Source organism: Cervus elaphus, chromosome 3 (assembly GCF_910594005.1).
Source record: "Cervus elaphus chromosome 3, mCerEla1.1, whole genome shotgun sequence".
Lineage (NCBI taxonomy): Eukaryota > Metazoa > Chordata > Mammalia > Artiodactyla > Cervidae > Cervus > Cervus elaphus.
The window spans coordinates 38,482,663-38,494,746 of NC_057817.1; the positions used below are offsets into that span (position 1 = coordinate 38,482,663).

Genomic DNA, 12,084 nt, shown 5'->3' on the forward strand with positions numbered 1-12,084 from the left:
AATAATCTCTAAATTTCTTACAAATTAAGAAAGTAAAGTCACTCAGTCGTGTCCGACTCTTTGCGACCCCATGGACTGTAGCCTACCAGGCTCCTCTGTCCATGGGATTTTCCAGGCAAGAGTGCTGGAGTGGGTTGCCATTTCCTTCTCCAGGGGATCTTCCCGACCCAGGGATAGAACCCGGGTCTCCAGCATTACAGACAGAGGCTTTACCATATGAGACACCAGGGAAGCTCACAAATGAAGAAAAGCTGATTAAAATAAAAAGCATAAGTGAGGTAGAGAAGACCGCTGGGCCAGGAACAGTAGATGTGGGTTTAAATCTCCCTTAGCCATTAACTAGCCATGGAGCTTGGCCAGCTCACCTTGACTCTTAGTATCTCAGATGGGAAAAATTAAGAGGTGACACTAAATATTTTCTAAGTTCCCTTTCATTTAAAAATTCTAGATTATCACAGAGGTGTTGTTGTATTTGTTTATATATTTAACCATTATCTTTTGCTCCAAATTAGGACTTAATTTTGTTACATTTAAAATCCCAGAGAAAGTCTTTAAAAGATTTCTTTAATAAAACAAGATGTATCTTCAGTCTTTTAAATTTTCATTTAGATTCTGTTTGTAATTAGATGATGCTTCACTTAGGAGTGTTTTAATTATCTCATTTATATTATTATTTATATCAAATCATAGACCCTTCAAGTACACTGCATTTTAGACTTCAGAATTTTAAAAGTGGCGAAAATTCTTAGTATAAACAAACACTTATTCTTCCTCTATTTTTCATATAATTTTAAATATCTCCAGAGATATTTAACAATCCAACCATAACTGTCTATGGCTATGAATGTGCAATTATCTCAGCCATCTTAGCCAACTTTATGACAAGTTTAATCAGTGTCACTAACAAGCTATACCAAATCAGTCCTGCTTACCACACAGATGACCATACAGAGAGAAAAGTGCAATTAGCACAAGGAGGAGAAATAATATACAAAACTGTTCTTGCCCTTTAAATGAAAGCTACACCTGTTCATCTTCTCAGGTCAAAAACTTTGTAGATACCTTGACTTTTTCCTCTCGCTCATAACAACATCCAATCTGTCTGAAATTCCATTTGCTCTGTCTCATAAATAAACCCAGCATCTGCACTTCTCACCTCCATCACTGGCAGTTGGTAAGTTCTCACCTAGACCCTTGCAACAGTTTCCTAAATGTCCTCCTGCTTCCACCTTTTCCTGGAATCCATTCTCAAAAGAGCAGAGTGGTAAAAGCTGAAGCAGATACACAGCAGGACTGCCCCAAATCTCCAATAGTTTTCATCCCTTGACAATGGCCTACCCTTCACCATTTGGTCCCTGTGACTTCTCTGTTGTTGTTGTTGTTGGTCTCTAAGTTGTGTCCAACTCTTTGCAACCCCACAGATTACACCATGCCAGGTTTCCCTGTCTGTCACTATCTTCTCTGACTTCCTTTTTAATGTATTTCCCCTGTTCAGTATGCTCTAGACCATTATTCTTTGAATATGCCAAGTCTAAGCCCAGTTTCAGAGAAGGCAATGGCACCCCACTCCAGGACTCTTGCCTGGAAAATCCCATGGATGGAGGAGCCAGTAGGCTGCGGTCCATCGGGTCGCTAAGAGTCAGACACGACTGAGTGACTTCACTTTCATTTTTCACTTTCACGCATTGGAGAAGGAAATGGCAACCCACTCCAGTGTTCTTGCCTGGAGAATCCCAGGGACGGGGGAGCCTGGTGGGCTGCCGTCTATGGGGTCGCACAGAGTCGGACACGACTGAAGCGACTTAGCAGCAGCAGCAGCATGCCCAGTTTGCTTTGCACTAATAGTTCCTCTGCATGGAATATCCTTCCCCCAGACATATGCATGGGTGGGCCACTTGCTGCCTTCACTCCTGGCTCAAATGTTACCTTCTTGTTTAATTGACCTCTCTTTTAAACATACAATCCCTCTCCAAACTTTCTATCCTTTGTTTTGACTTTTGTCATCACATTTCTTATTTTCTACTATAGAAGATTATTTTGTTCATGGTCTGTCTCCCCCTGTGAAAATATGCTTTTTATCTTTTAAATGCTGTAAGATAAATTTTATATTCTAGTCTGGCATCAAACAGGTACTACTGAATGAATCAATGTAAGATGAATAATGATGTCTAAAGCGGTCAGGTATATGTTGCATGATGAGAACAGCCCCCAGGCAGGATTTTAGGTGCTTAGATACATCACATCACCTTTAGTCTTCCTGAAACTTTTGGAGTTGAGTATTGCTATTACTTCTAGTATTGAGTTTGATATATGATTTTAATTCATATTTGACAACTTAGCAGTCCCTGTTCTCTTTACTTTTATTATAAAATATTTTAGATGCTATGGAAAAGGCCTCCCCCAAGCCAAGAAATAAGAGACAACAGTTATAATAAACAGTAGCTACTAGTAGGATGAACTGTCTTTAGAAATAGTCTACTCCAAGTGCACAGGGCAGAAAGGCCTCCTCCAAGACCAATTTTACACATTAGAAAAGATAATTTTAACAACTAAAAATTATCCAGTAGTATTAAATTCCCTCTGAAGACAGTATTAATTTCACCTACATTGAGTCTAAAAATAAGAAGTATCCAAAAGAAAGTTTTTAGTAATGTTAAATCTAGTCTCATTGAAGGGATAAAAACACTGTCAGAAGCATGTTACTTCCGGGATTAAATTGTTTATTCAGGTGTGAGTGGCACAGGAAATGCTTACCGTGTCATTCCACAGCTTGGAAAAAATATTCCTTAATACAGTCCTCAACATGAAACTGATATTAATAACTTAAAATTTGGATTCTTCCATCAGTTTGAAACACTGTTTATTAAGAGATCCTCCCAGGAAGTACTTGATAACCAGAAATTGAATACTTTATTTCATGAAAAGGTTTTTCCATGCATCTTCAATACTCTTCAGAAAATAAAGTTATACCTTGGTGTATATATCAGTTTTGTTTTTTTTTTTTTTGGTTTGTTTAAGGCTGAGCTAGCATTAATCAGCTCAAAGTATCCCAATATGTTTTAAGCAAAAGTGAAAATCTATGAGGAGATATTTACCTATTATAACATAATAAATATTATAAACATGTAAAAAGTAACAGCAAATACTGATAAAAGAACAGTTAATCTACGTGAAGAGAGAAAATTTTACAGAGAGGGATTATTTGAGCTGATCTTGAAAGAGAAGGAATTTTGCTAGATCCTTTTGGGCTCCAGTGTTTTCTTAAATATGTACCTTTGCTAATCACAAAAACTCTGTGTGACTTGATGCTTATGAATGCATTCTGAACAGTCATAAATATTTCAGTTGGTGCTTTAATCATAAAATATAAAGTGTTTATTTCTATCAGCTAACTAGTTTAAAATGCTCAACTGATCACATTGCTTTTCAGATCCCATTTTTCTGCCCTTTTCCCCCATAGTGCTTCCACAGAACAGCTTTGCTGGAGTCACTTCCTTGGCAGAAGGGGAGAAAATTTCTGGAGTATCCACATGGCAAAAGCTGAATAAACATTGTGTTCCAAATTTCCCAGCTAGGTGCCAAAAGTCCTCATTTGGTGCTCTAAAGAGCAGAAGGGCACAGAAGGTTCTGTTTGGTTGGCCTTGCACATCTGAGGACTGGAAGGCATAATCAGGTGCCTGAGGAGTCAAATTTGAGGCTAATGCATTAGACTCAATGAGTTACAATATCACAATATTAAAAAGGAATTCACTTAGGTTGCATTTAAGTGAATATATTGTGCTCTTTTATTATCTTTCTGCGGGGAACCCCAATGAGGAGCGATGTGAAGAAAAGGTTATAAATCTTTTGTGGTTGTTTACAAAATGACAACTGATAAAACAAGATGAATTTCATTCAATATCAGTACAAATGCATTTGTGAGCAAAGGAATTGTGTACTTTTAATATTCTTTAGTGTTAGCCTTTTCTAAACATGCTCTTATGACATAAAGCTATAAATGAAGATATGAATTAAAAAGCCAATTGTAGGAAACATTTGTTGTTGCTGTTGTTCAGTCACCAAATTGTTCCTGACTCTTTGTGACCCCATGGACTACAGCACTCCAGGCTTCCCTATCCTTCACCATTTCCTGGATTTCACTCAAGTTCAAGTCTATTGAATCAGTAGAAAACATTGCTTTATTTAAAAAAACAAACAAACACACACACACACACAGTATATGTGTACCTAAACTTTCCCATCTTTTGGCCCAGTCTTAAAAAACTCTGCCAAATAGTACAATAGAAAAAGTACACCTTTGTAAAATAAAGAGACCCTGATACTCTCTATATGAAGTTACCAAGTAATTTAGAGTCTCACTATTTTTTGCATAAGAGCTAAGCCTAACTTGTAAGATAGGTGCCCAAGAAGAATCAAGGTTTTGGTGGGAATATATGCCGGCCTTTAGTGACTATTTGACAAATGAATGAAAGAAACTTCTGTTTCAGCAAAACTCAATGAGCTACTCTTTCTTGAATTTGCAATTCATTATTTCAGTTGCCCACTTGCTTCTGCCATTCTTTAGTTCAGTGCAGAGTGGATTAGAGTACAGACTAGGGAGGATCTACCACTAACTAGCTGTGTGATCATGATCAGGTTGCTTAACTTTTCTGGGTCTTAAATTGTATCACTTGTGAAAAACTGATAGCTATATTCAGTGAGTGAGTACATGTAAAGCATTGAGAATTGTTTGGACATCTGGTTTATTTTTAAATGGTTTTAAAAAAAGTAAAGATAAGGATTCTGAAATTAGGTTTAAAATAAATAAGAATCCAGCTATACACTGTTTAAAAGATATACACTTAAAGACTCAATTACATAAAAGTGTGATTGAAAAGGAAATAAAGAGATATGTGTGAAATAAAAAACTGAAAGCTAACTGATATAACAATATTGATTGCAAACAAAATAGACTTTAAAGTAAAAGATAAGCAAAAAAGAGCTATCTGATGTATAAATGAAATGAACAGTGTGAGAGTAAAAGGTAACCATATTGATCACATGTGTACTTAACTGCATCTAAGGGCATTGCCAGGAAGAATGAATAAATGCACAATCATGTAAAATTTTATCATAGCATTCTAAGGAACTTTCTGTGAAAACACAAAAAGGTAGTGTGACTAATACAAAGTAGATTTATATAGTTAACAACCTTAATCTACCCTGTGTGCTGTGGGGAAAGAGCAGATTAGCCAAGATGGTGTATTCAGACTCTCTCGCCCCACACTTTGTAAATAATTATGTAACAGCTAAGATTATTTTAGCACTGCTAAATGCTAAACACATTGAGCACATGTGTGCCATGCGGTACTCACTTGGTCACAGGCGACTTTGCGCAGGAAGCCTGTAGGAGCTTCACCGTGGAAGCTCTGGCCGCTGCTGCATTGGGGCTACACTGGAGCGGCATCACGGTTACGTTACGTGAGGTTACACTATGGCTGCCGCCACAGCTGCTGCGTCAGTCAGGAGCGAGGCCGTGTTATGGCCGCCATGCCAGCCGGGAGGGAAAACGCGTCTGCAGTCCCCACAGCTCCTCGCGTCTCCTTCCAGCCTTTTCGCTCACACTTTGCCCATCCTGGGTTCAGCGAGCCGTGTGGACAGTGCGGACAGGATCAGCAAGCCATGCGCTCAACTGTTCAGTCGTGTCCGATTCTTTGTGGCCCCGTGGACCGTAGCCGGCCAGGCTCCTCTGTCCATGGGATTTCCCAGGCAAGAAGACTGGAGTGGGTTGCCACTTTCTTCTCCAGATCTACCATATGTGTTTATTAGTGCTGTGTAAGTATGTATGTGTATATGTATGAAAATACATGTGTACTATATACATATATATTATATTCACATGCATATGTTTATGCTCCCATGTACATGAGTGAGAGGGGGGAAAAGAATAAACTTGTACCACCAAATTATGGAAATGTTATTTTAAAACTTGCTAAAAAATCACAAATATTGGGTAATTAAGGAAATATCAATAAATATAGAATAATGAACAGAGCACACACCATGTTTTTTTGACAAAAATGCAAATTTGAATAGATGAGGGTACAATTCATAAATATGATATAGACATTAAAAACATACCTCTAAAAAATTCATGATGAAGAAACAATGATCTTCCCAACCCAGGGATTGAACCCAGGTCTCTCTCACTGCAGGCAGATTCTTTACCAGCTGAGCCACCAGGGAAGTCCACAAAAATTATGGATATTTGCTTGTCATAGCACTGATGATTCTGTATATTGAAACATGTGGTATGCAGATAATGTAGTAAATAAAAGAAAATATATAGTCTAAAAGGCATATGTGGAAATCAGGGAAAAAAGAAGGGAAAATTAACATGTGTAGTATTTAACTTATGAATTAAGGACAACACTAAACCTCAAAAAAGTAGAATTAGGGGAAAAAATAAGAGTAGAAATTACTGAAATAGAAAACAAAAAAAGATTACCAGTATTCAATAAAAATAATATATAGAGACTACCAAAGAAGACAAACTGTTGACAGTATTGGACTAGTAAAAAAGAAAAAAAATATATGTAGAATGGTGGAAAGGAAGATAAGGACATTTCTATATGTAGTTAATATAGTAGTTATTTTACAAATACCAGTTCAGTATAGACACTGTAAATAGTGGACGTTTTCTTGAAAAAAGGAAAATATAAGTCCCTTAGATTAGCTTAACAGCAAATAGAAATTTGACTATGACTAAAAAAATGAAAAAATCAAATCAGTAGGGAGGAAAAACCCCTCAAAAATCACCAGCCTCAGTTTTAATTAAGAATTGTTTTCTTCATCTCTAACATATTAGTACAAAAAATGGGTAAATAGTCTAGTACAACCTGATTCTAAAAATGAGTGTGGACATGCATAAAAAGCTGTACATTATGAACAAGCAATATTTACCCTTGGAATGCAAAACTGATTTGACCTTAGAATGATCTTTTAACAGAATATCCTCTATTAGTAAGTTAATATTGTAAAACCACATGCTAATTTCAATGGATAGTAAAATTCTTTAAATTTTATAAAGTCAACATTTATTTACTTTGAAAATCTTTTGATAAAGGAAAAAATATGAGTTCCTCAGCTGTGAAAATATATAGCACATCTTAGAATCAGTATTGAAAACAAAGCTTTTTCTTTAAAATCAAGAATAAGAGAGGGAAGTTTGTCATTACTTTTTGTAATTGTAATGTATTTAAGACTGCTCTAGAAGCCTTAGCCAGTACAGTAAAAAAGGAAAACAAAATACATGAAGTTAAAGAACTGGAAAGGGAGAAACAAAACCTCAACATGTGCAGACAGTATAATAATTGTATTTAAAAAAAAGTCCAAAAGAGCTTATAAATTCACAGATTATTAAAAGATTTCAGCAAATTCATTGTACATAAAATGAATTCATGAAAATTATGCAGTGACTTGTGTTTGAATTCTGGTTTCTATAGGTACATTCTAATTTACTCATGTGATTTCTGAGTATTTAACATAAACTCTTTGATCATGGATTCCTAACCTGAAATACCAATATAATTCTACTTTCCTGAAGATAAAATGAAGCACTGCTTATAGTATCTAGAAACATTATTTTTCCTTCCCTATAAAGTTCATATCATAGGCCACAATGAAGGAAGAAATTAGATTACCCTTTTCATATGACATGTTAATAATTGTCTAATTATAAAAAAATAATGTTTGCAGAAAATTTTCTCCTAATAGAAAGTGAATACAATATGGGTAATACTTTTTAGCAAGAGACATTGATCCTTAAAAATGGTTAGCTGGCTTTCTTCAAAGTCAAAAAAGAAAGTTACCTGAGAGATTGGTTCTGTAAATTGGATCTGGAGTAATCTCTCTCAGTTATACAAATATACACTGGCTGATTTCTATGTCCCAGAAAAATACTCAGAAAAATGGGGGCTTTACATTCTGGACAAGAGGAGCCTCTTGCCCTCACCTGTATTGCCAGTCACAGGAGGGAAAATGAGAAATTACAGAAGCACCTGGATGCAATAGGTGAAGATCTCACCTTCTTTTTTAAAGATTAATATTAAAATTTTTTGAATGGATTGAGATAATGCAACTGAAATCTGCAGAAAATAAAGATGCCAAAGGTCTGTAAGGAAAACTTACAGGTAATGAAAGAGAGAAGGCTGGACTGGGCCCTGGGCTCAACTTTAGGGCGGTTTTGCATTTTCTTTGAATAATAATTATAACACCCAGCAGGTGGCGCCAGTGGTAAATAACCCGCCTGCCAATGCAGGAGACACAAGAGAGGTGGGTTCCATCCCTGGGTCAGGAAGATCCCCTGAAGAAAATGGCAACCCACTCTTCTTGCCTGGAGAATCCCATGGATAGAGGAGCCTGGCGGGCTACAGGCCACAGAGTCTCAAAGAGTCAGACACGACTGAAGTGACTTAGCACACTGCCTCTTGTGTGTGTGTGTGTGTGTGAGCAATAACTCACTGTGCTCAGTCATGTCCAACTCTTTTCATCCCTATGGACTGTAGTCCACCAGGCTCCTATAAACCTCACTAAATACTTGCCCTTGAAAAATTCAATGAGGAAGGTATGATATTCTAGCAGTCTCGTGTAGCATGAGTCTGTCTCTGGGCTCTGATGGCGTGCTTGAGGGGAAATGGTTGAATTAGAAGCGGAAACTCGAGTGAAAAGTCTTGGATGGACTGGAGCTATTTTTTCAAGGGAAAACACACACACACACACACACACACACACATTTACACAGGAATGGGAACCAGTAAGAACGCATCACAGCTGTGGGCAGGCAGACATCAAAACTGCAGACTGTGCAGGTCCTGTTTTCAACAGCGACACCTTGTGTCAGACAGAAGTAAAAGCAGTCAATGGTGAGGATGGATCGGACTCTTCAGATCTCTCTTCATTCCTTCACCTTCATTTTAAAAGTAGGATTGGGTTTTTATTTTTCTTCCACAGGAGAGAGAGAAAGAGAGAAACTGTGAGACTCCTGTTTATTAGATCAGGAGGTAAATTAAGTGCTTACTGCGAATATTGGAATATTACATTAGAGTATGGGAAAAACAGGACACTATTTTTTCCCCTACACTAGACTGTGTACACCTTTCTTCTGTTGTCATAGCAAGCACAAAACCAGATTGTCGGACTCAGTGCCAATTGTGGTAAAAGCTTCTCTCTCAATGGCCTGATAGCAATCATTCCTTCTGTCTCATGAATGTGCTCTGGAAATTTTTTCTTGTTTATTTGTTTTCAATAACTAAATAAAAGATTTTGTATTATGATTTAATTTAGTTTGAAGGTTCCCCAAATATTCTTGAAAACAGACCAGACATTTACATTAAATTTACATTACATTTATTTACATTAAAAATAGTAAACTCTTTGGCTTTTTCAATAGTGATAATGAAGTGGAACACACATATTCACACAATTACATCCTTCCAAAATATTTTATATCAATAACAGCAAATTCTCATCTCTTTAGTGAAAGTGTTCATGAAAGACAAATTGGAAGCAGAAAAGGCACTGATAAGACACTATGGAGGTTTACAGAGGCTTGGTTAAAAATAAACTTTTTTTTTTTTTAACCAATAAATTCAAGATTCAGATCTTAAGCAACAATGGCCTTGAGTCTTCCTTGAGACTCATATGTAAGGGCAAAGTTGTACATAGGAACATAGAGGTGATTTGGTGTATGTACCCTTCGGCCTCCTGTAATCTTGCTGAGCTGAACTTGCATGCCCTCTAACCTGGGGAGAAATGAAGCTCAAGCATAGGTCTAAATCACCTTTCCTAGCACCGTTCATGCCCCATGTCACCCCACCTTCATCTGACTGCATTCTGACCCACTCAGACACACTTCAAATCATTCAGACTTGTGCTAGGGCAATTTGAAAAGAAATATTTAATTCAAAGCAATTTATAATTTCCTAATATCACTGTATATTGTGTAAATATGATACATATAGTAATAATTGCAATATAAAATTATAGTAAATATTAAGGTAATTCACTTATGGAAGTAAAAACTGAAAGAGCTTATTGTCTTGTGCAGATGTTTAAAATTAACCTTTCTTTGTCTATCCTTTCTTCTCTATCAAACTCAGTAATACTCATTTTATTGCTAAAGTCTTACTAAGGAAACAGGTTACCTTCAAAAGGAAACATTATCGTATATTCCATTAAACACAGCAAAACTTAAAATTTCATATAAAAATAGGTTATCCAATTACATGGTAAATGTGTCATTTGTTCATTGTCCAGTACACAATATATTTACAGGAAAATTACCAGGAACTTTTCAGCTGTATCAGATCTCAACCTTATATTTAGATGCAGTCATATATTACTGCTGATAATGTGATGTCAGTGAATAGATTGGAATTTTTCACTGTCCTTTATCAAGATAAATTGTTCTGTCAATAGCAAATGGCTGGCAAGTATTAACACTCTGCACACTATATGACTTTTCATTCCCTGCAAAAATTGTATTTAATGCTTTTGCACAAAATCTATGGCCGTGACTATCCTTATTACCTATTTAACTACCTTTTAAAAGGAGGATTTATTTCAGCAAATTAGGACCTGGGAAACAAGATGGTATCATGCATCATAAACTTTAAGTCAATACAAGGCAGGACACTTGCAGTTTGAATGGGAAAATACCTTGCTCTCATCTCTTGGTCATCCAATGGTATTAGCAATCTGCGTTGGGAGCAGCTGCTCAAAGCAGAACTTTATCTTGGCCTCCTTCCATCTACACTGCCACAGTGTCCCACAGTAGCAATTTGCTCATTGGCCTATTACTTTCAATAGGTATTCCAGTAATTGGCTATTTCACACTTGTAAGGCTTGAACCGGCAGAGAGCAAAGGCCAGGCAACCAGCCTGTCAGGGTCTAGCAAGCTGGTCGTTCATCAATTATAATCAGCTTTTACAAGAGTGAGTGAATCCTCAGAAAGCTTGTTTGCTCTGATCAGTTTTGCTACTAGTATAATTTGACCACAAACAGAGCTGCCCTTATCTGAAGAATGTAAAAGTTGTCTTACAGTGACAAGCATGTTTGTTTATTCAGACCCCTGGAAAGACTGATTTGGGCTAAAAGGGGGAAGGGGAAGTTTTGATAATTCTGGTTCCTTCTGTTTCTGCAGCCAGTTACTGAGCATCACACAATACACTTTCCTTTGCCAAAAAATAAACATTCAGGGGGTATCAACATAATTTATTTTTTAATGAGAGGTTATTCAAGAAGGCTTCATCAAGTTATGAATCTAAGAATTAGATTTCTCAAAAATGAGGTCCACTCTGGCCAAAGAGGTTGGGAGTTTTTGCAACCAGATTATTTTCAAAACACCTGTTTAAATGCTATTAAGAAACACACTGCAGTAGCAGAAATGGTGTGTGCTTATTGCATACTTAAGTTCTCAGTGACCTGATTTAACATGATCTAGGAGAAACTAGAAAAATAGTTTGCCAGAAACTTAGGGTCCATACAAATAAATCAGCATGGGTCTCACTCACAGTTAAAAATAGCAATTTTTCTCTTAGCTAATCCCAATATCTTCTGTCATTTCTTGTATCACTGAGTTCTAAGAGAATAGAATCATCTGCCACAGATCTTTTTCAAACAAAAAATATGTGAAAAAGAAACAAAATGTAGCACATTTAAAATTCTGATTGGCTTCAACTGCCCTCACAATTTTAGGGCCTAGGCATTTGTGTCATTGCTAATTTATATAATTAACCCTAGGGGGCTAGGAAAACTTCATTTGTATAAAGGGTACCATTTAAAAGTGCTTCTTAACAGCCAGGATTTATATTTTTCTCCCTACTGGTATCTCTTTTGCAAAAAGAAAAAGCCAATGCCTACTTGGAAAGCATGTGTATAATATTTCTAATGGAAAAAAACTGCTGTTTATTACCATGTCTACTATTTGCCATCGATTTAGCACCTATAATTCCTGCACAACAATCCCATGCTCTCTTTTTCCAAAGGCCCATTTGGTCTGTTGACCAGCTGCTGACAACACGATCTGTCAACAGCAACTGCCTT

General features: G+C 36.6%; 1 protein-coding gene across 3 annotated transcripts in view; it reads right to left on the reverse strand.

The window, feature by feature from the left end:
* The window catches only part of PDZRN4 (PDZ domain containing ring finger 4), a 392,791-nt gene that overhangs the window by 200,590 nt on the left and 180,117 nt on the right, over positions 1-12,084 (reverse strand). Inside the window, exon 1 of one of the 3 annotated variants that reach the window (XM_043886872.1) lies at positions 6,121-6,150. The exons of the other annotated variants lie outside the window; for them this stretch is intronic. Within the exon in view, the coding sequence (XP_043742807.1) occupies positions 6,121-6,135 (15 nt within the window). The 5' untranslated portion in view covers positions 6,136-6,150. Of the gene's footprint in view, positions 1-6,120; positions 6,151-12,084 lie in introns of those variants that run through there. 3 annotated transcript variants of the gene reach the window in all.